The 25000-nt window shown below is 40.5% G+C and overlaps 1 protein-coding gene across 1 annotated transcript in view; it reads left to right on the top strand.

Annotated features, from left to right (window-relative positions):
- LOC135223095 (ectopic P granules protein 5 homolog) overlaps positions 1–25000 on the top strand; it is a 759396-nt gene that overhangs the window by 593507 nt on the left and 140889 nt on the right. The window contains 1 exon segment of the mRNA XM_064261599.1: positions 61–184. Coding sequence (XP_064117669.1) covers positions 61–184 — 124 coding nt within the window.

Here is a 25000-nt window from a genome sequence, read left to right as displayed (position 1 = left end):
TAGAAGAGAAAAATGGTTTTATTTGCACCACTAATGATCATATACTTTTATTCCTTCCAGGCATAAAGGTGTTGCTAATCCTGCCAGTATAGTCACTAATGATCCTCAGCAATCTGCAGCTAAATTTCATCAATGTTTGTTGAATCTTCTAGTCAGGATATCAATGGAACCAAGCGTACGGCAGGTAAGATGCTATTTTATGACTATGTAGTTTATCCTTGCATAGTATTTAATGAATTGATGTTGCAGAGCTACACTCTCAACCTGAAAAGCATTGGTCCCATAAATATTTTTTGTGACAAATCACAATTAATTGTCAGGTGTGTTAAGGGCTGATATCAGATGTCTTCTTGAAGTAAAGTAATGAATATGCTGATGATCTTGTTAATGTAATCAATTTCAGATTGCTTTCAGTCAATGAAATCAACTTCAGGTTATGTTTAGTACTACGTATTCCAAATGTTACTCCATAGAATGCTTTCCGATTTTATTTTTCATCCTTGATTGTGGTGGAGGAAATGTTTTAGGTTCAAGATGTTTTGGATTACATTTCAATACGAAATAACAGGTAGGTTATCTGTTTAAAAATCTTTCCTATTAAAAGAAGGAAATTTTTTTTATACAAATAAAAAAATGGGTAGTTTGGCATATCTGATGTTATCAGATTATTGTCTGTGTAAAGATCTTGCAGCTAAAAGAAAGAATGTTATGTTATGTTAGCAAAGAAGATATAATTATAAAAAATGTAAATTATACCTTCATTTCTTAAACAAAATTTCAGTTTCCTTGAATGATAGGTTGTAAAATGTATTGAAGTAATAGGTTCCATTTGCACGCTTGCAGCGCTGATTGTTGATTGTTGAGTAGTCCATTTTAAATGCATCATAACATATTATAAGCCTTACATATATTGCCACTTTTATTTCTAAAATCACAAAAAGGAAGAGTTGAAATATTTTGACAAATATGAAGAATTCAAATACTATATATCAAAGAAGAAATTTTGGAGTGTAGTACATAGTTCCTACAAATGAAATGGTTTAATGCAAAAATGCAGGGAAAGTGAATTGATATGGTTCATAAGCATCTTTTGTCACCTTTCGTGAAGTGTAAACTTCCAAAGAACAACAAAGAGCTTTCTCTATTAAACACAATACGAATATTATTGCGAGAGATGTAGCTAGTATGTCCAGTGTAAACAAAAGTGTTGTCACTGCTGGATTCAGTGCCATGGAAAAATGCAAATACTGAGATCAGGACAACCCTGTTGTACCACAACTGAGGAGGGGATGAATAAACAGTTGAAGCAGTTCGAAAGCAGCCAGTAATTACTGATGTGACTGTTAATAAAATAGACTAGTATCAAGCCTGAAGTATCTCATGCACATAAAGGTGAAAGGTTAGGGCTTTGCTATATGTTATTGAGCTGCTGATGCTGAGCTCTGGAGCAAATTCATTTTTGTGACAAGAAAACATTTTCAACTGATAATCATGGAAAAGCACATTGCTGGTGCATGGACAACACAAGTTAATATATCTTTATCGTTTAGGAAAGACATTTTTTTTAAAACTGTCATTATGTTACTTATATAGTAATCATTATATGAATGATTAGGCTTGAGACTAATCTTGCCGAACTGAAATTGCTATTAGAGGAAGCTTATACTTTTGTTGTGGAATGAAAAAAGTTTGTCTTTTATGTATGAATGGTCTAATGACGTATTTAATGTTCTTTAATTATATTAAAAAACACTGATGTTAGTTATGTCTGGAAATACATTGTCTTGTTTTCCTCTCTTACCTCACCATGGAAAGTATAAACATTCCTTTCTTAAAGAGTAATAATTTAGTCCTCAAGTATACAGTCTTGGAATCTGGGCCAATTGGACAAGCCTATAGAGGCCATTCAGCACTGTTATGATTGATTACACACACAATAAAAGTTCCGTTTTCTGACACCCTTTAGGCCAGAAAACCTGGTACTAGTACAGCATTTAGATAAGAAAAAGTCCCATTCCAGATTACAGCTGCTGGTCCATATCTTTCTGCCAACTGCTGCATTTTTAAAATAAGTTAATGGCACTTGCATTGCTGGAGTTTTGGGCTAACAAATGACAGCATTTGCTCAGAATTCAGGAATACTTCATGAAGGGCACGGTGTGCATATGAACCTCTTTGGTAATGATACAAAAAGCTAAAATATGTGATACAACCCTTTGTAGATAAAATGAGCTTTTAGAACTGTAGACAACATTCCTTTTGAAATACTGTACAACAGTACAAGTGAATGTTCAGACACCACCTTACTTACGAACATTCAACTTACTATCAGAGATGTAAACAAAAGGGATCGCAAAGTAAAATTGTTCAGTGCTCCCCTTTGCCACCCCTAAGTTCATATCTTGTTTTGCGTGCCTAGTCTGTACATACTGTACTGTATGTACAGTGTATTGGGTTTTTGGATGACAAATCTTATAGTACTTACTGTATTGATTTTATTATATCATACTGTACTTAAATTAGGCATGAAAATTACAGTAACCAACTAACAAATAATTCAACATACAAACGGCTGTTCGCAACATAACCTGTTTGTAAGTAGGGTGGTGTCTGTAATAAAATTTAAAACTATTTAGAATATGTATTTGTAATTGTTGATCTAGTCAGAGATTGTACTTGGATAATGCTAATGTAGTGATCATTAACTAACCCTTGTCTAAAGAAAATCAAAGACCCCATTAATTTTTTCTCTCTAATTATGATTCTGTAGATAAGTACTAATAAGGTATTTAAGAAACAAACTATTGAAATGCATTACAGAACTCTGTGTATGGTGTGTGCACCTTTATAATAGTTATTGTTAAATACAATAGTATGACTTTTAAAAAAAAACTAATACTGTACTTAAAATCAATTAAAAAATAACTAAATGCAATAGTATTATGTGGCATAATGAAAACTAAAACTATTAACAACACATTTATGTGTATGTGCATTTGTTGTAAATGCGTTGTTTGCTTTATTTATATAAAAAGGTATAGAAGGATAGAGCTCCGGAACATTTGTATCCACTGTGCAGTGTCTTTCAAACCTGTTTTGGGGGAAAAGACACCAATAACCAAACTTGTGGGGGTGGCTAAGCCTTCAGTCTTTGGGTTTGTGAGGAAACCTGTCCCTCTTCAATTGAGACAGATAGCGAAGTCATCTTCCCCTAAGTAGGGAAGAAAGTCTTCAGAACCTTTTTGCCTTCCTCCCCGAATCACTGCTAGGAATGGAAGAAAGGAAGGGGTCACTGAGGGTGGCAAACCTCTTGCCCTCATTGCCAAATTAGGCGTTTGCCTGTCATGTTAATGGGCTTTGTGGAAGAAGCACAGTGCAGATTCCTGGGTTGTATCAGTCCTTTGGGATGGTACAAGTTTACTTTCAAATACCTTTGGCACCCCCATCTCCATTACATACTAATATTGTTCAAGCCTTATCTTTTTAATTTACTAGAAGCTCTTTCCCTATCAGCAGTGTAGGTGATGGAGAAGGTGCTGTAGAATTTGTCGAGTACCATTCTTCAGGTTATTTTTACAATCCTTTCCTGGTGGAGATGACTGGTGTTTGGGGACTAATGATCGACCTGAAGGATGTACTTCCACTGCCTGCAATAAGGTAATTTACCAGCTCAAAATTCTACTTAGGCTGGCTAAGCCCCAAAGATGTTTACACATTTTTACCTTGGTTTCAGTTGTGGCTCCCTCGCAGGACATATACTTACTGGGCTATCTGGAAGATTGGATAGTCCTGGCATCTTACAAGGTGTATTTGTTCCAAGATGGAGATTGCTTTCTCTCCTTCTTCCATGTCCTGGGGATCGTCATAAATTGGGAGAAATCAGATTTCATGCTCAAGCAGCAGACAGAATATTTGATCTGGGCATGCTCATAGACTCCACAGCAATGAGTGAGCAAGTTCAGATAGGTATCAGCTTAGTTCCCTGCCAGTTGGTTATCTGTTGTCTTTGGAGAAATTCATTCCCCACAGGTAGATATATCTACTCTCTTTATTGGCAGCTGAAGCAACACTAGTCACCTCTTGGCGATCTCTCCTCTCAAATTGTGCCTCTGAGCCAAGGATCAGGGAGGATCAGGCTTGGTGGATGGATGACAGAAACCTTTTAGCAGGAATTCTGTTGAACTCCCCCTTCTGGAAATGCAGATGTTCACAGATGTATCAAAAAGATGGGTTGGCAACAGGAAGGCTCATTTATTTCAGGAGTGTGACTACAGAACACACCTTATCTGCACATCAACATTCTGGAGTTACAGGAAGCACTAAAGGTTTCCAAGATCGGTTGATTCGTCACTTGGTTGTGTGGGTGAATGACAGCTGATTTGTCCCCTCAGTGAGTTTTCTGTGCAGATGCGCAAGTGGGTGGTTCACTGTACAATCGAGCTGTCAGCCAGATACATTTTGGTAGACCAGGTCAGTCATCAGGGTCAGGTTGTGGGGACAGAATAGTATCTGCATCCTTACATAGCAGAAAGGCTGTGTAAGGGGGCCGGCCGGCTAATGCCGTTTTTTACATTCATACCACTTATTAAGGTGATTTGGGATATCTCCAAACCGCATATGATTTTCGCCTCTGACCTTCGGTTTTGTGACGCCAGGGCAATTTATCCCGAAAATAACCATTTTACAAATTCTATCTCCTCCCTTGATATTTAATATTAAGACCTGGGATTACTACCATATATATAGACCTGATGTAGACCTCCAATCAAATGGAGAGTTTTTTTCTAAAAGTCATTTTTTTGCTAGATATGAATTTTTCATTATGGTAAAAAAATAAACCCTATAAATCACAAGAAAAAATTTATAAAAAAAAGACGAAAGAAAAATTGGAAAAAAGGGCTCTATTTGATTGTTCTATAATGTCTTTCTGAGTTATATACCAAATTCCAGTGTTATAGCTTTAAAACTAAGTGAGGAGATAGATTTTGAAGGTCAATAAGTATAGTTTTGAGATACGGGCGTTCAAAGTTTTCCTTCGTATTTCTATAAAGACAATGTTAATAAATAATGATTATTATGAATGTATATTTCTTTTTTGTGTATTAATGAACCAAAACTATTTTATTTATCATAATTTAATCATAAATGATGATCCCTTTGCTCATATATCGTAGCCTGGGGCACTGCTTGAAGCAAGATGGGGCACTCCTTCCTACGTAACCCCCTCTCTCCCTTTCACTAACTCGGCTTATTACAGCGAATTTTCTTCTGTATGTTAGCGAGATGTTTTCCTTGTATTTTCCTCTTTTGGATGATGACATTCTTGCCGAAACAAAGATAAACAAACGTAAATGCAAGAGAATGTCAGAGGTGAAATTCGAAGGTGTACTCTCTTTTTATAAAGACAATTTAATAAATCATGATTGTTATGAATTTCATATTCCATTTTGGGTATTAAAAAACCAAAACTATGTTATTTATCATAAATGAAGATCTCTTTGCTCAAAGATCGTAGCCTTGGGCACAGTGTGACATGTGCTGTCAGGCAAGAAGGGGGCGTTACTAGGCAACCCTCCCCTCTCTCTTCACTAACTACGCGTATATTATGATATTCTGTAATAATACTTGAGCAATTTTTCTTCGTCTGTATGTTAGCGAGATGTTTTCCTTGTCTTTTCCTCATTGGCATGATGAACTTCTTGCCGAAACATACATAAACATACGTAAAAGCAAGCGAATGTCACGAGGTGAAACTCGAACGTGTAATCTACTTGAAGTCTGTGGTCCTACTGATTCATGGTTGAACCAGATACTCGCTTCTGTGAGCTACGGAATCTCTACAGATGCCATTTCTCCAAATTTCTTTGCTAATAATTATCAAAATTTACGATAACAGAAGAAATATTACATTTTCTTGTACGGATGAATGTTTTAGGCTTATTGAGTTATGTTCACTAATTACCCTGTAACTACGAAAGTAAGAGGAATTTTGACGAAATATTTCGTATACGTATTCTCAATTGCCATATGAAACTCCATGAATTTTTTCATGACTTTGCATTTTTCGCCCTATACCACCATATATAGGGGTCCAGCCGGCCCCCTTAAGCTGTGGGGGGTTCCCAGTGCTCAATCTGTTGGCCACCAGACTGTTCTCCAGTTTCAGATCCCAGGGCAGTGATGGAAGATGCACCAGTGCCCTTGGGATAATCTGGAAGTCTACTCCTTCCCAAACTTCAGGTTATTTGCAGGGTAATCAACAATGTTCATCATCCCTGGTTGCAGGGTGACCCTGGTAGCTTCTTTTTGGCCTCAAGTCAAGTGGTTACTCAAATCTGCTGATTCTCTTAGTTGAGAAGCTGAGAGAGATTCCCCATGGTCATCAGTTTTATTTCAACCATTCATTCAGAGATAGCTCTGGGCAGTGCACTTCCTTCAGCTTTACTTGTGGAGTTTATCTGTAGTCAAGCCAAAATGGTTTGTTTGCCTTCCCTTTTTTGAAGTTTCATCCTGTGATAAAAGCCTACATATCCAAACCACCGGCTGCCAAGAAGAAAGAGACCATTCTGAGACAAGGCCTACTTACTACTGATTACCCTCACATGAGGGGTGAATAACACTACTTTTTGTCAGTGTAGTTGCTGTCTCGTCCTCAAGAATTACCCCTTCCATGGTCTATCCAGAGCTCCATGGTGACCAGACTAATGTCAAAAGTTTCTTTTAACTGGTTTTGTGGCCAGGTATTGTGTCATAATGATAAACTTAACACGTGATAGACTATAAATGGACTCGGGATAAGAGGGCACTTTTTATTATCCTCAGAGAACGCTAATAGTACCCAGTTTACTTATGTCAAAACTGCAAGAAGAAGAAGTGGTTATGCTCATATGCACTGTCATATTGATTACATACAATCAAAATCCAACCAAGCTGCCACTCCCTTTTTGGCCAGTCAAGAAGCCAGAGCTCAGAGAAGTCCACTTTTCACTTATTGATTCAACTAAGTGCATAGTTTTAAGTTCCAGTTAAACATTTTTTATTTTAAACTGTGGAGCAGATATTGTCTGTATTCTAGGAGTATAGGTATACCCTTTAGGGTGAACAAAAATAACCTGGATTAGGTAGTAAACTAAATTAAGGTAAGATTTAAGAACATATCCTGTTAGGCTATGGTCCTAGGCAATAGCCTAAGTTTACACCAAAGACCTTAGAATTAGATAGCTTGTATACTTAAGCATTACAATAATATAGACTATCATGTGCATATACCCTTAAAAGGGAATTAAATAATGTAGATTGATTAGACCATAACCTAGGTTAGGTGATAGGCTAGCCTAGATATAGTAGACCAAAAACAGTTACTTAATCAGGATTAGACAATAACCTATATGTACTAGGTGATAAACCTTACTATAAAGTTTCACATTAGTAAGTTACTGTTTTTATATAGTAGACCAAATAACCTAGGGTTAGCCAAATGGGTTATAAGGTAGTAGCCCATCTTGATGGTTACAAATTACACCTGGTTAATCACATACCTTTAAAGGTAAATGAATTAATCAGGATTAGACAACAACCTATACTAGGTGATAATCTAACTATAAAATTTCACATCAGTGAGTTTCACATTAGAAAGTTACTGTTTTATATAGTAAACCAAATAGCCTAGGGCCAAATATAAATAATCTGGGTTAGGCAAAAGATGTTAGTCTAATTATGAGTTTACATGTAACTTTGTTTTTATATAGCCTTTACATTTGATCTAGAATATCTGGATTAGGCAGTGCCCTATACTAGGCTAAGAGAACAATTTAGAGAACATCCTATTGTTGGTGTACCAAGTGTTGGTTTAGCCCAGATAGCCTAGGACTGGATATAAACAGTATCCTAGGCGTAATTGATAACCTAAAGCCATTTTAAAAAGTGGCTTGGGTTAAGTAAACAAATTAGTACCATGGAGGAGTTATAATGGTAGTTAAACCCAAGAGGTGCTGTGGGAGGCCACCAAAGGACAACGGCAATATTATGCATTAGCAACATCAGTAATGGAACCAATATTTTCTTGCTCATTTTTTAACTTATAACCTAATGTTATACATACATGGTTGTATTTTCCTTGTTTTGTAGATTAAGAAGAAAAAAATAAATACAAGTTATTTTGAAAATTGATATTTAAAAAGAATATACCTTGGAAAGAAAATGTTTTTTTCAAAGATTGCATTTTAGTTTTGGAGTAATTTCACATTTTTTTCTTGACAATATTACTCCTTAGCTGTTCAAGAAACACCTATAAAACTACAAAATATGTACAGCAGTTATTAATTGGTTGAATCGGTCTGTGTGTGTACGTATGTTAATTGACATATGGACACTAACTTTTAAACCTATATATTACTATCGTCACTGTCACTATAATTATCTATCTCTATATCCTTATTTAATGCGTCATCATCAAAAGCCATTATCACCAAAATTTACAATATGAACAAAGAGTTATATGAATTTTTGAATGTTTCAAAGCCTCCCTGGTCCCGCCCCCCGCGGCTGATGGAAGGTTTACAATTATGCTATTTTGATACCTTTGATTATGAGAAATCTGGCATCTTTTATGTTCAAGAGTAAGCTGAATGGCTGGTGAGACTGTTGATGTCATTAAAACAGAGCTAAGGGGAGGAACTAAATTTACAGTGCTATTTGAAAATATAGTGTCAATCATATCGACGTAGTCCTTGTGCAGCATGTAAAGCGTCGGTTTTAGCGGCGCGATGCACCTTGTGGGTTAAATTTGACGTCTTCGATGGTTGCATGAAAGAGAGAGAGAGAGAGAGAGAGAGAGAGAGAGAGAGAGAGAGAGAGAGAGAGAGAGCAAATTTGGTGGAAGGATGGATGGGAGTGGTTTGGTGGTGGGCATAAGCATGTGTCTGTTGTGGCGATCACCAAGTATATCAGTGGCAAGTGTATGTTATTAGAGCAAGAAGTGAGGAAGTCTTGGAAGTGGAGGTAAAGTCATAGAGTCAGATTCGGAAGTAGTCAGTGTTATTTAGTGTGATTTTCTTGAATTTGATATTGTAAAGTGCTGTGCATGTGTCTGTCTGGTTGTGGTGAAGTTGAAGAGGTTGGTTGTACTAGCATGTTTTGGTGTCTGTTAGTTGGCAGTTGGGGACAGTGTTGGGGTTGGTGGTTTGTCATGCTGAGTTGTTATATGGTTGTCGTGGTGTTTCGAACTGTTGGTGTTTGTCTGTGCAGTGATTTGTTGGGTTTTTAAGTTGTTGTATGGTTGTAGTTCTCAGTTGTTTGTTTTGTGTTGTGATTCTCGGTAGTGTTGTGTCTCGACTAGACTAGCCTAGCCTATATCCAGTGAACAACACAGCACCTAGCCCTGAGTATCTGGAGTCTGAAGCGAGTACATGTGATTGTTTTGTGTGTTCTGTATTCTGCCAAGTCAATTGTCCTGCATGTAAAAAGTAACGTTAAGGACAATTGTGGCTGTGGGAAAATTTGTCAGCTGGTATGATTAAAGTAACTGTGGGGATCTTGCTTGCTTTGTTGCTTTGGTGCCTGAACAGGGACTGCTGTTGTGGCAACTGCAGGACAATTGGTGTAGTGAGTTGTGTGATTGGTGAAGAAATTGAGTTTGGAATGTTTGATTGAAGTGGAGAGGCTGAAGGAGGAGTTGCGGTTCTTGGGGGAAGCTAAGGAAAGAGTGGAAGAGAATGAGAGGTTGAGGTTAGAGTGTGAGGAGCTGAAGAGTGAGTTAGAGGAAATGAGAGGATTGCTAAGGAGTGCAAAAGTGGAACTGAAAGAAGAGGTGAAGGGAGCGGAAAAGAGAATGGTTGAGAAAATGGACGAAAAATTCGGAGTAATGGTGAAGGCAGTGCAGGAGATGATGAAGGGATTCATGGGAGAGGGAGCAGTAGGAGGTAGGCATACTGGATCTTGTGATGGCCCAGAAGTGGTAAAGAAAGTGGAAGAGTGAATGGATGAGAGTATGAGTGACAAAGGTGATTTGGTTGTGATAGGTAAGGGAAAGAAGGGGAAGACACATGATAAGGATAAACCTAAGGACAAGAATAAGAAGGGGGCTGAGGAAAAGAAGACTAAGGGAAAGAAAGCTAGTAAGGATGACGGACAGGACGAGACTAGTACTGAATACGTTGGGGAAAGGGCTGAGTGTGATTTAGATAATGGTGAGTGGAAACAGGTAGGTAGAAAGAAGAAGGCTAAGAAGAGCGTAATCAAGAGCATGGATGCAGGGTGACCAGATTTTGAAAATTGAAATACAGGACACTTAAATTGAAGAGGCAGTTGAACAAAATAGACACAACTTATGCAAAGTTATGCACGCAGTGACACGCACGCAGTGATGCAGGCAACGTCCTTCTCAGCCTTCTTTATTGACTTTTCTTTTGTTTTAAAGTGCATTCATTGTAGATTTTGTTACAAACAGCTGTGCATTACATGTGTCAAAGCATTAGAATATTGCAATTAAGCATGTTTTGCAGTTTTGAAGGATATTAATAACAAGTGACTTGCCATAATATATATTGAAAAAATTGCAGACAATAAAACACATATGATGAAAACCTTTCAATAATCCTTTTAAAATGATTTTCCTCATAGTTGTTAAGTTATTTTTCATTTGTCATATTTTGCACTAGATCCAACTGCTCTCAAGAGATGGTGTTTGGTTTGAGCATATGTGATGAACTCCGAACAGGACAGTGTGAAATTGCACTTAATCTGTAGTTCTGACTTCATCATCTCTACACTGCACCGGTTCCTACACCCACCCCATCGTTGGCCCATCAGGGAGAACACTTGCTCCACTTGAGCGTTTGAGGGGGGAATGCTCAGTACAAATTTTGCTAGTTTATTGTTTTTTTATAGATATTGAAAATACGGGACAAAATGTGTCCCGGGGAGGGTCGATACGGTACACGGGACAAATGTCATAAATACGGGGCAATCCCGTCAAATACGGGACGTCTGGCCACCCTGCATGGATGTTAGTATGGAAGTTGATTCGTTGTATTTGGAAGAGGTTAAGAGGGATCAGAATGGAAGTAGCTAAATTGAAAGTGAGAGTGAGCAGGAAGTGCGAAAGACGGTGCATATGAGAGAGGTACCCTGATGTTTACGATACAAGGGGGATTTTTTTTAAAGGAATGTGAGCAGTATTGTGGGGATAATAGAGTTTGGGCAAGAGAGTTGGGTAGTTTTTTGACGGGATTTTTGTTGAGTATGTATGGGGTGATGATGAGTGTAGGGAATGTGCCGTATGAGAGTGTGAAAGCCAGGATTGTGGAACAGGCGAAGAGGATAAAGAGTAGCATTAGATATAGGAGAAAACATGATTTTGAAGAGGCAAGAATGAATGTTGGTGAAACTTTGTCAATGTATGTGTGCAGGTTGGAAACATTAGCTTGGAAAAAGTATGGGGACGAAGGAATAAATGAGTGTAAAGAGTTACTAAGGAAGTTGTTGGCGACTGTGCCTCAGAGTGTATAGGAGTTTATAAATCTGAAACGTAAGGAGAAAATGCGAGGGACGAATGAAAGGTTAAATTGGAACAACATTTTAGAAATAGTGAAGGATTATGAGTTAGATAGGTGTATGAAAGAGAGTAGAAGTGTTAGTGTTAGGACTGAAGTAGCTGAGTGTAAACAGAGTTTAAGAGCTTTAGGAAGGCAGTTTTAGAAGGGCCGAGGCAAATGGCAGAGCGAGTGGTTGATAGGAGCGATTAGAGCAAGTAACATAAATATAGTTAACCCTAATAGAGATCGGAGGGCAAGCGTTAGAAGAGTAGGCTCAGTTAGTCATGAACGAGAGCAGCAGTGTTACAGATGTGGAAAGCGAGGACACAAAAAGAATGAGTGTTGGTGGGCATTAGGAGCGTACTTCGGGTGTGGACAAATGGGGCATTTAGTGAGTGTAAGAAAGATAGGGATATTAAGTGTAACAGGTGTGGACAGGTAAGGCACATAGCGAGTGGATGTCGGGGAACCCGTGTGAATGTGATTTGCGGTAATTGCAGGAAGAATGGACATTATGTGAGAATGTGTAGAATATGGAATGGAAGGTCATGTAGTGAGTGTGTGTAGTGGAAGAGGATAAGTCAGGCTGGGATTCTGGGAAACTAGATGTTTAGGGGATTCAGTTGGGTGGGTCCTGTAGTGTGTGACAGTATGTTCGGGAGAATGCGATGAGTGAATGGTTGAGGGTTAATAAGTATGAGCTGAGTGCCAGTGAACAAATTGGTCTGGAAGATCGACAGTTATTGCTGGTTGAGTATGGAAGAAAGCGGAAGAGTGTAGAGAAAGGAGGTGGAAGGAAGAAGCGTGAACGGCATGGTAAGGGTGATAGTGTTAAGGTGCGAACGGTTGATAAAGAGTGTAATACGGATGACTTTGAGGGAATGAATGATACTTAAAGTGTATGTGGGTTTGAGTTACCAGGGATAAGTTAGACCTCAGTGGGAAGGAAACTGAGTTGTAAGGAGGTAGTTGATTGGATGGATAAATCTTTGCAAGGATTTGACAGAAGTATGGATGAACTGAGTGGTTTGGTAGCAGAAATAGGGTAGATGTTGGGACCAGCGCTAGAGGATGTTGATGAAGTAGTGAATGAGATTTGGGAGGATAGTAGTGAGCGAGATAATGGGTATTTGAATGAAAGTGGTTTGAAAGAAGTGAATGGGGGGCATCCTTGTGGCTCGGGGAAAGCAATTTAGTGTGGCTATTGCGAGTGTTAGGAGACATTGTCAAATGTAACGGGGAAGGTAATATAGAGTGATAATGGTAGTTTAAATATGACATCGTCAAGGGTTGCATGAAAGAGAGAGAGCAAAATTGGTGGAGGGATGAATGGGAGGGGTTTGATGGTGGGCATAAGCATGTGTGTGTTTAGGCGATCGCCGAGTATATCAGTGGCAAGCGTATGTTTTGAGAGTCAGAAGAAGTGAGAAAGTCTGGGAAGTGGAGGTGAAGTCATAGAGTCAGATTCGGAAGTAATGAGTGTTATTTGGTGTGATTTGCTTGATTTTGATATTGTAAAGTGCTGTGCATGTGTGTTGAAGTTGAAGAGGTTGATTGTACTCGTTGTATGTTTTGGTGTCTGTGAGTTGGCAGTTAGGGACAGTGTTGGGGTTGGTGGTTTGTTGTGCTGAGTTAGAGTTGTTGTATGGTTGTTGTGTTGTTTTGAGTTGTTGGTGTTTGTCTGCTCAGTGATTTGTCAAGTTGTTAAGTTGTTGTATGGTTGTAGATCTTGGTTGGTTGTTTTGTGTTGTGATTCTCAGTTGTATTGTGTCTCGACTAGCCTAGCCTATATCCAGTGAACAGCACAGCACCTAGCCCTGAGTATCTGGAGTCTGAATTGAGTACATGTGGTTGTTTTGTGTATTCTGTGTTTCAGTAAGCCAATTGTCCTGTGTGTAAAAAGTAATGTAAAGGAGAAATGTGGCTGTGAGAAAATTTGTCAGCCGATATGATTAAAGTAACTGTGGGGAGCTTACTTGCTTTGTTGCTTTGCGTGATCCTGCCACAGTACAAAGCATATTAGTCCAAATGGTATAACAATTCAAATCAAAATTTTATATACACAGTACTAAAGGACTAATACAGCCATATACAGCTGTCAAAACTAACTTAAACCTCAAAAGGCTAAAGTTTACATAGATTTCTAATAGAATGTATTACGAATATGGAAACTATGAGGAATTAACTACAAAGGTGTCCCTCATTAATAATCTAATACTGGCTTGCTTCTAATAACAACTTGCTTTGTATCACTACAAGGCTGCCATTTTGCAGGCCCCTCAGTTCAAGTGTTCTGTATCAAGCTGCTTGGTTCATTTTGTGCCAGTGGGTATATAGCTCATACTATCTGCCATGGGTGTAGTCTAGTAAAAAACAATAAAAATTTGCCTGGTCAACAGTATGCTGTTGATTGTATGTTTTAAGGATGAAATTGCTCATTTTAAGTTGTCCCATGATTCCTAGGGTTAAGTAAGACTAAGGACAGGGGAAATTATATCTTTCCACCAAAACTCTGGCAACAGATGTGTAACCCTTTTTTTTCAGATCAAGATTTATGTTTGGGTTAAAATCCAGTAACATCAGTCCCCACTACCTCCCAGGTTAACCTCGTAGAGGAATATTACAGGGAGACATTCTTGCTATGGGATATGAAGTGGTCATTGCCACTGGAATGACCTGCTGACCCTGCTGAACCCAGATGGATCAGGGACACAAATTTTAGGTAACCATGAGAGAGACCTTCTTGAAGGTCTCTCTCATGCAGCTATCAATGCTGAAGAGGATCTTTCCCCCAAAAAGGATACTAGGATCCATCTGACTCCAACTGAAATTACTATGGGGTATTGTAACTTGCCGAAGACTTCTGCCCCTTTGATAACAGGCAGTTACAGTTCAGTTGTTGAAGCTCAGTCAAAATGTGCAAGCTTCCCCAAACAGGATACACAGCTTGCAGCATTTCATCAATTCCATAAGGAAATTATGAATAACATCGGTAAATGTCGTTGCCACAGAGGCTCCAATATTCATCAGTGTGCATTTTCTCTCCCTATAGTAAATATCTAATTAATGAAAGAAAAATGTTGATTGAAGCTTTACGTGTGAAAGACCATTAACAGAAACTATTGTCTTACCCATAACATTAAAAGCTAGAAGACACCCTTTACCAGGACCAAAGTTGCTCACCAAGAAGTCCCCCCTTTATTGGAATCACCTTGACGTGGTGAATGGGCTCTTGAACCCTATGAATTTGTTCCTAGGTTCAAACCCAAGAGTTCCCATAAACATTATAAATATATAATATATATATATATATATATATATATTATATATATATATTTTATATATATAGATGTATGGGACTCTTGGGTTTTGAACCCAGGAACAAATTCATAGGGTTCAAGAGCCCATTCCACCACGTCAAGGTGATTCCAATAAAGGGGGGACTAATTGGGTGAGCAACTTTGGTCCTGGTAAAGGGTGTCTTCTAGCTTTTAATGTTATGGGTAAGACAATAGTTTCTGTTAATGGTCTTTCACACGTAAAGCTTCAATCAACATTTTTCTTTCATTAATTAGATATTTACTATAGGGAGAGAAAATGCACACTGTGAATATATAGAATATATATATAATTATATATATTATATATATCATATATATATATATATATATATATATATAGATTATATATATATATATATGGATTCACTTTTGTGGAAATTTATTGGACCTGTTAAACAGGAAAGACATCATGGGTGGGACTGCATTTATATCTGAAGCTAAATAGTGGGAATTGTGGTAGGATCATCAACTGCCCGATAATGTTCGAACCTGAGAGATATCAGGCGGAACTATCCTGAGAGATATCAGGGGGAACTATTCCAGCGGGGGCTGGTTTTGTGGATAGGACTCATGGCATTCTGTCTGATTTGCCTGTAATGTGATCAGGGTGGGGATGATTATATTTTTGTAACTCTCAGTACTATTAAGCAGGTTTGGCTACATTTTGGCCACTCTAATCATGTCGTGCCATCCCCTATGGGTAGGTTAGGGACGTGTACATTTGGGAGTCAGTTCTCACTTGTGCAATTAGTGGAAGAATAAACTCCATGACAGGCTGATGATATCTTTGTAAGGTTTTCAGGTTTATTTTTTTCTGAGTTCGACCTGTGTCGGCCGGTGAAAAGTCCCTGTAGCTCATTTTTCAAGTATAAATAAACTCTAGAAATACCAGAGAAAAAGCTAGCATGGTATGCTGAAGTTACTACCCTCGGCGCGATCACCCCACTTAGAAGATTCCTTCTCAAAATCCCCCTCCGCGGTGGGAGCCGTCACAACGAAACCCACCGCCAACTCCTCTCGCCACTACTACTAATACCCACGCGCTTTTCCTCTCATTCCTGTACTAGAGATTGAGTGTGATACACGCATTTTCCTGCTCCAGGATTTTTTCCCCTTATTTTGTTAATGATGGCATTGCAAGGTTCTTCTGCTTCTAAGTGGAGTACCCCAATTATGTTTTTCATATAGCATTCAGTCGGAAATGTAATATTTTACTGCCTCGGCACCTCAAGATATGTTGTGGGTGCCGCCGGCTGAGCGGCCATTTCGAGTAGTCAGTGCAGCACGAGGTGATTTCACACACCAATCTATCGAAGAATAATTAGGTTATAGACGTTATTTGACCATTAATTAAGGGACTGGCGCTCGTCCCAGCAGTCAATTCGTTCACTTAATAAGGAATAGTTGACTAATGATAAGTTAGTCTAGCATACACTATTATTATTTACATTATATATTTACATTATATAGTTTATTATGTGTTATTTTGTACATAACCTAATTCTAGAGGCGGTCGAGTTGCATACCATGCTAGCTTTTTCTCTGGTATATCTAGAGTTTATTTATACTTGAAAAATGAGCTACTGGGATTTTTCACCGGGCGACACAGGTCTTCCCCCAGAAATAGATTTTTCCTTTGTCAAAATCCCTTTTTTCTCTCTTTCTTTACTTAAATCTTTATGACAGGTACAAATAAAGATTCAAGTACCCCTGGGCCCTTTGATGGTGGCAAATCAGTACAGTTGATGACTGAAACCCTATGTTCCAGTACAGAGCAAAGGGAAATTGAGCAGAAATATATCTGAAATAGGACGGGGAATATTTGAAAACTCTTATGATAAATATTTTACTTTTAATCTGGAAGAATCTAGTTGCAATATTTTTAATGTATATAGAGATTGTGAAGGTTGAGAACCTAAGATTTCTTCTGAAGGTCGAGGAAAGCTGACGGTAGAATTTGCCACAGCAAAAGAAAGTAAAAAACTAAAAACATTATCACACCTTGGAAGGGTTAAAGTAGAATGTGCAGTACATGGTTTTTGGAATTACTCCAAGGGAATGATATATGCACCCCAAGTTATGACGTTCTCTGAAGAAAAACTTGCAGAAGAATTAAAAGATCAAAGTGTAATAAAAATTGAAAGAATGAAGAAGAAGGTAAATGGAGTCTTTGCCCCACTTCCCAATTTAATTAGTACATTCAATTCTACTTGATTGCCTAATATAGTTCAAACAGCCTGATTATGTTTTAAGGTTAAACAATATAACCCAAGACCAAGGAGATGTTTTCATTGTCAAGAATTCAGACATATGTTAGGGTCATGTAGACAGAAACTACCAGGCAAGCCTGCCACTTGTGTCAAATGCAGTGAACCAGAGCATGGCATATGTGGTAAACAAGCCAGATGAATACATTGTGGAGACAATCATCCATCATCTTCACTTAATTGTGATGTATACATCATGGAAAAAGAAATCAAAACATTAAGGGTTACCAAACGTATCACGTTTAGAGAGGCAAGAGACACTATTGAATCAGTATGTTAGGCCAGGAATATCCTTTTCCAGTGTTGCTACCAGCCAAAGAAGCAATGTACTTAAATGTTATCAGAGGTGATGTAAATAGAAAACCAATGACGACCTGTACTCGTGCCTTTTTGGAGGCAGCACCAGTGATTACTGCGCCTACCTCTTCAGAGGCTGTGCCAGTGATTCCTGGCTCTCCTGCCTCTTCAGAGGTGGTGCCAGTTGATTCTGGCACTCCAGGCGGTGCCAGTTGATTCTGGAACTCCTGCCTCTTTGGAGGCAGTGCCAGTTGATTCTGGCATTCTTGCCTCTTTGGAGGCAGTGAGGTCTTGCATGTTTGGCAGGAGTTAGATATTGGGTGTGGTGACGAGCTTCAGGCACCGATAGTCACCGCAGGGCCTCCACGTACCATCTGCCTTCTTTACTATGTGGAGGGGAACGCCCACAGACTCGCAGTCTTTTTACAGATCCCCATCTTCTCCATTTCTTTGAACGCAGTCTTGGCTTCCTGGAGGAGCTTCGGCGGGAGGTGACGGAACTTTGCGTGTGTCGGGGATCCCTTGGTCTAAATATGGTGTAAGACACTGTGCTTGGGTGTGGCCCCAGCCACCTGGCGAAGCTCGTGGCAACACGTCCGAAAATCTCCTGGAGAAGCGAGGCGTATCTGTGGTGGGGAAGGATGGAGCAGATGGTGGGTGCCCTTGGTCCTCTGGCGAGTGGGCGGGAGAGGCAGGCCTCAGGTATTGTGAGAGCGCTGGCAGGCCATGTCCACTAAGAGACTGTGGTGGGTGAAGAAGTCTGCCCTCAGAAGAGGGGTCCATACATCTGTGAGGATGAAGGGCCAGGTGTAGGTCCAGCCCAGGTACGCGATGGTCTGGGTCCTGGTAATGTAGGTGTGGATGGTTGTCCATTTGCAGCTACGAGAGTGGTCAGGTTGTCGGGGGTGTGGCTGCAATCCTCTGCAGACGAAGGGAACACCAACTGCATGGCACCGGTGGAGATGCTGTCTTGGACATAGAAGCCCCTGGGTTGGGTTTTTGTTACTGCCTCTGCCGTGGAGATGCTGGAAGGGAATGGCTGTCCTGGACCATTAGCATTCCCCTGGGTTGGGTTTTTGTTAACTGCGTCTAGGCCGGTGGAGATGCCTGGAGAGATGCTGTCCTGGACATAGAAGCCCCTGGGTTGGGTTTTTGTTACTGCCTCTGCCGTGGAGATGCTGGAGATGCTGTCCTGGACATAGAAGCCCCTGGGTTGGGTTTTTGTTGTTACTTGCCTTGCCCCGTGGAGATGCTGGAGGATGCTGTCCCTGGACATAGAACCCCTGGGTTGATGTTTTTGTTTACTGCCTCTGCCTTGGAGATGCGGGAATGCTGTCCTGGAACATAGATAGCCCCGGGGTTGGGTTTTTGTTACTGCCTCTGCCTGGAGATCTGAGATGCCTAGTCCTGACATGAAGCCCCTGGGTTGGTTTTTGTTACCTGGCCTCTGCCGTGGAGATGCCTGTTCCTGGGCCATAGAATCCCTGGGTTGGGTTTTGTTACTGCCTCTGCCGTGGAGATGCTGGAGATGCTGTCCTGGACATAGAAGCCCCTGGGTTGGGTTTTTGTCACTGCCTCTGCCATGGTGGCTTGTTTTGGGTGCTGCCTCCGCTGTTTTTTGAAGGGTGGAAGGAGCAAGGGCACTCGCACTTCCATGCCTTGCTGCCAAACTGGTCGTGGAAATGGCACCACCCGACGTCTGGGAGGGGCTATGGTAATCACTGTTATGCTGCACCAACCGTGTCCTCCTGCTGTAGGCTGTTGGCTGATAGAGGAGAGGGGAGTTTTGCAGCTTGGGTGGTGGTAAACAAAGCGAAGGCCCACTGCACCAGACTTTCCATCTCCATGGTCTCAGCATTAGGGATTTAGCTTCAGACTTTGGGCGCGAGCCGGTGAAGGAAGAGTTGACGGAGGATGCTCACCTCCTGCCTTCGTCCATGGTGGTCCACCTCTGGCAGGAGGACCAGGTCCTGGAGCTTGTGCCAGCCCAGTCTGGATTCCGAGGTGGTCCTTTGCACTACAAAGATCCGCTCTAGAAGGGTTCGAATCACTTGGTCCATGTGCAAGGTGCTTAGACTTTGATCAGCTCCTCAATTCAGTGGACCCAATACAGCCACAACGCACAAGCTACAATTTGCGATCTTCTTGATTGCATTAGCATCAGGAGCTAGTATTAGCAAACTGGGCTGTCTTAGACGGGGACAAGTTCAAGGTCTGTTTTTCCTACGCTAGAAACACTTGCCATAAGCTGGAACATATTCGACTACACTGTTTATCGGTAGATGGCATTGATAGTCTTGACCCATAGGTACTACAGCAGCAAACCATGTGTCTTCCTAACTGGCAGGTATGCTAACTATCACTGGGGAAGGTTTGACAATAGTGCAACCATACCCAGCATGTTTAGGTAAGTCACCACAGAACTTCACCCTAAAAAACATAAGTTTGCACTTAGTTTATTGTTCTTTGGTACCTACCAAACCTAGGTAGTATTTGCAATAAAGAATGGGGCCTGGAAACCAGTGGCTTGACCCTGGATCAAAAAGGTTTTTGGGTTGTCTGGATTAAAATTCAAGAGCTTTTGTCACCGTTCAATTTCTTTGTAAAGCTCCTTAAGGATGAGACAGCGACTACACTATCAAAATAAAGGTTTTGATTTAGGAAAAACCTATTTTTGGTAGTCTCTGTTGAGTGCTAAAAACCCTCCCACTTCCCTTACTAATAGACATCAGATTTGTGTAAGGGATTATCCTGCAGTGACCCACATATAGGATTGGCGGCTTGGTCTGATTTTGTCATATGCAAACAATATTTAGTGTTCGCTGAGGATAATAGAAATGCCCTCATATCCTGAGTCCATTAATACTCTATCATGTGCTATAATGTTTATCGTGTGTTACAATGTTTATCATTATCTTTACAACACAATACCCAGCCACAAGACCAGTTAAGAGACTTCATTGACATTAGTCTGGTCACCATGGAGCTCTGGATAGACCATGGAGGGGGTAATCCTTAAGGACGAGACAGCGACTACGAAAAACAGGTCTTTCTTATGTCAAAAACTTTTTTTTTTTTTTTTTTTTTTAACTCACTGTTATTTTAACTAGTGAGTCTGGGCTAGATTTTGGTCATTTATATAATTTTTTTAAGTGGTAAAAAACTGAACGGTCCCCTTATCCTACTCCATGATCAAAACAGTTTAACATGTAATTGCAATTCTTCATTTATTGCATTTTAAAAAGACATACGCAGGTATACTAATTCTGATACATCCGAATAGGCCATTCTCATCTAATACATGGTGTGAATGCTCTGAATATAAAGTGTAATTATAACAATTAAATATTTAATATGTGATTGTCCAAATGTATGTTTAATGAGGCGAGCATCAAGATTTCTAAATAAAGCCACATGTGAAATTTTGTCAGAAACTTCAGCATCAGTTCAATAATAAAAGTTTTTGAAAAATTTTAATTGAACAGAAAAATTATAAAAGATATAAATAAATAAAAAATAAAAAATCCTTCAGGCAAGCCCTATGAGAGCTGATAATCAGCTCAGTGGTTTACAGATAGTTCCCAGATTACATCAGGTTTGGGTTATGTTATTCCGGACTTACGGTGCTTGCCTCGTGGCGCTGTTAACCACATTTTTTCAGCACCAGAAGTGGATTTAAGGCACCTTTACCTGCTTTATGGTGCTGTAACCCAGACTCACTGCACTGTAACAGTGCTGTAAGTGCTGTTTATTCCCATTATAATAATGATGATTCTGGTAAAGTTGTTTTGCTCATTTTATGCTTTTACTGTTAGATATGCAGGACAGTAAGGTTTTATGAATCAAATCTTATAAAAGTACCAGTGTCAGTCATTGTGGTGTGACTTGATACGTACCACTACCCCCCCTCCCTTGCAGATAGTTAAAACTCCCCTCTAAAAATGCTTATATCTGCCTATCTTGAAAGTTCAAACACCAAAGTATCCCTAAAAATACCATCCTACATCAAATATACCAACTCAGGCAATTCAAGAGGGTCTTCAGGAGATTGAAGATGCACTACTTCTGGTGACTTGGGAGGCTTTGAAGGGTCCTTCTTTGTACGAGTGATGAACATTGTGATTGGCAGATATTGTTGTTGCTTCTTCATGGTGGTGAGGGCTTCATTATAGGGCTCCAATGCTGCATAAAAGATATTTGAAAACTTCAAGGAGCTTGCCATAAAAGGATCCCATGTTGAAACAAACTCCAGTACATCATTTATCATACTCCTAATTTGGGATAGGCATTCCAAAGTCAGGCCCACCGCCTGATTCTGCTCCTCTCTTGAACCTGGTGAATTTTCTTCTTCACTGGCAGACTTGTTCAGTTCTTACAATCCTTGTCAGTCAGGGGGTCAGAATGGGTATCAATGAGGGTTCTGACTTCATCTTCAGTGATGTCTTCGAAGCTTTCACCACCAAAGATCCTTGCCAACTGGACTGCCTTATTGATTGCTGAATGCTGTATTTCTTCCAGAGAAAAGTCCTGATAATTATGCATACAATCCAGCCACAAATTACTCTAGCATGTGTTCAGGGTCTGCTTCTTCATGTCCTTTAGTGACAGGTTGATGACAGACAGACAGATGGCAATCGTGAATTTATGTCAATACTCCTTCAGCATAAATTCACTGTCATGGTGTATTGTATCAACAAGGTGCTGGAGGGAGTTCCTGGTGTAGAGTGGCATGAAGGCACCGATCACGCCCTGGTCCATAGGCTGGAGGAGAGAGGTGGTGTTAGGAGGGAGGAACTCAAGCTGGACTCCCTTGTAATAAAGATCAAGAGAGTGGCTACTAGCATTGTCCATGATTAGCTAGATCTTGAACTCCATACCCAAGTCATTCAGGTATTTCAAAACTTGAGGAATGAAGCTGATGGAACCAGTATGTACTCCGCAAGGACTCTGGTGATCCAGGCCTTGGGATTGTACATCCAGAGCACAGGCAGCAATGTCTTGTTCTTATTTTTGGGTGCCCTGGGATTTGCAAACTTGTAAATGAGTCCTGGTTTCAGCATAAAGCCAGCCGCATTCCCACACATCAGGAGGGTAACCCTGTCCTTCTGTGCCTTGAATCTGGAGGCTTTAGCTTTGTCCTTCATTAAGTATGTCCGGGAAGAGTTTTGTCCATGTTGGACACCTGTTCTGAACGGTATCCTTCTCCTGAAGGTTCTTAGTGAATGTCTCGGGATATTTCATGGCCACCTCTTTGTCTGCCTTGGTGCCTTCCTATGTAGGGAAACAGATTTTAGGTGGAACCACTTCTGGAAACGGTGAAACCATCCTTTGTATACCTGAAAATCTTCAGGAGCTGAAGATGGTCGTGGTTGTGGCTCTTCCTCTTCTTCATCTTCTTTCTCTTCAGGAGCTGGTTCATCAAAGCCCAAGAATTCCAATTCCCCTGCTTCACTGCTTTCCTGTGCCTCTAGATCGCCGCCTTCTTGTTCCTCTACGCTGTTGTTTTCCTTTGTTGAGATCTGCTGATAGAGTTGTTGCGCTTTCTTGCGAATGATGTTGGAGTCAAGAGGCATGTTCTTTTTCCAGCAGTCTTGTAGCCAGTATGCCAATGCAGATTCCATTTTCAAGATTTTTTTATCTCGAACTATCGACACTGTTTTAGCTGTACCAAAGTAGGTCATGTTTACACTTATTTCACTTTCTTTTTTCTTTATGAATCTTATCATGCTGTCATTCACGTTGAAATGGCGGCCAACCGCTGCAAATTTTTTGCCCTCTTTTAACATATCGAGAACTTTCACCTTCTCATTGAGCTTCATGACTACCTTCTTTCTTTTAGGCTCTTTGTCAGAAAGCTTGGAAGGAGCAGGGCGCTTTGTAGGAGCCATTCTCGTCGTGATTCACATAGATATTTAACGATACGTAAAACGCAAGTTTCACTATTATGTACTACGTCCGTAGATGCTGACACTCTATGCAGTGATGCATGGTGGCCATGGCATCAAGCTAGGAGATGTGCGATACCCACAATTCCATGTTAGCAAGATGGGACTCAGGTTTCAACCAATCAACACCAAGTGTACAGCCAATGAGCGCTGAGGAAAATGAATGCTGCTCCTGGATTGGCTGCTTTGCAGATGACAGCCAATTGTAGCATGTTGAGTATTATTTCGTCTTGGTACTGCTCAAAAAGAGCGTCTCTACGTCATAAGAGGTGTTTATCTATGGGAAGCTGGCTTGGATAGTACACTTTTTAAGAAAAACAAATATGTCATTGAAATTTTGCTTTGTTTACATTTTTGTATTACAGAACTGAAATATTTGAAAATTAGTAAATCTTTTTTTATCATAAAAAATGTTTTTAGTTTTGAAAATATACTTATTACATAAGCATGAAAATACCACAGACGGAAACATACGTACCCTGCTATTTTCCCACAGAAAATGGGTCTGTGCCTCCTGTTGCAGACCCATTTTCTGTGGGGTTGTAAGGATGACATTCGGGCGAATGTTCACCCTTCCATTGTAAAAAATCTGTATATCCATATGTCCTCTCTTTTTTCCCAGGAACTAAAATGTAGAGCATTTTACACCCTTTCTTTTGATGTATATGTGTCAGGAATCTGTTCCCTCTATGTATAATATTATTCGTGTATTTTCGTCTGTGAAGAAACACATTCACAGTGGGGGCCTTGTCCCTCTTTGTTTATGTTTGTTCATGTGTGCATGACAGACGCTTCGCTTCCGTCCGCACACCGCCTTATGTACAGCCTCATATGCCGAATAAAATTAGTTCACACTCTCCTCGTCTCACTCAGTTCTCACAATGGGTGACCCAGGAGTAGGTGACCCAAGTGGTTTTAGCTTTGCCATTAAGGGACTAATTACCACTGCTCACCTTCAGAGAACCTTTAACAGACCCATACTACTCCTACTCTAGGTTCTCTGGTACTCACCGTTCCCAACTTCTCATTGACCGTAAGCGTAAGTCTGACAAGACAATAGAAAGTTCAGCGCCTCACTCGACTCCTCTGTGTCCGCCTCGACCCCGCAATCCGTGAGACAATCCTTCATCGCGCTTGAGTCCTCCTCGATGCCTGTGCCTGCTCCCCGGACGACTGCACTGTCGGAGCCCCACCACGTCAAGCTGCCGCCCTTCTGCAGTGAGGACGTCGCAACATGGTTGCAACGGGCAGAAATACAGTTCCGGATCCACGGCATCACTTGGGACAGCACTAAGGCGGACCTCATCGCCGGGACCCTCACAGTGGATGCCTTCAAACCCCTCACCCCATGGATGTGCAGCCATCCTGGGGAGCCACCCTATGAATACCTGAAGAGGGAGCTCATCCAGGTCTTCTCCCTCCCAGTTCCCCAGTGAGCCACCCAAATTTTCGACCTTGTGGTCAACCCCATGACCACCTTGGACCCCAGACTGGCCAGGCACAAGCTCCAGGACCTGGTCTTCCTGCCAGAGGTGGACCACGAAGGACGAAGGTAGGAGGAGAGCATCCTCCGTCAACTCATCCTTTGTCAGCTTGTGCCTGAAGTCCGAAGCCAG

Source organism: Macrobrachium nipponense, chromosome 8 (genome assembly GCF_015104395.2).
Source record: "Macrobrachium nipponense isolate FS-2020 chromosome 8, ASM1510439v2, whole genome shotgun sequence".
Classification (NCBI taxonomy): domain Eukaryota; kingdom Metazoa; phylum Arthropoda; class Malacostraca; order Decapoda; family Palaemonidae; genus Macrobrachium; species Macrobrachium nipponense.
This window is presented reverse-complemented; position numbering and strand designations above follow the sequence as displayed.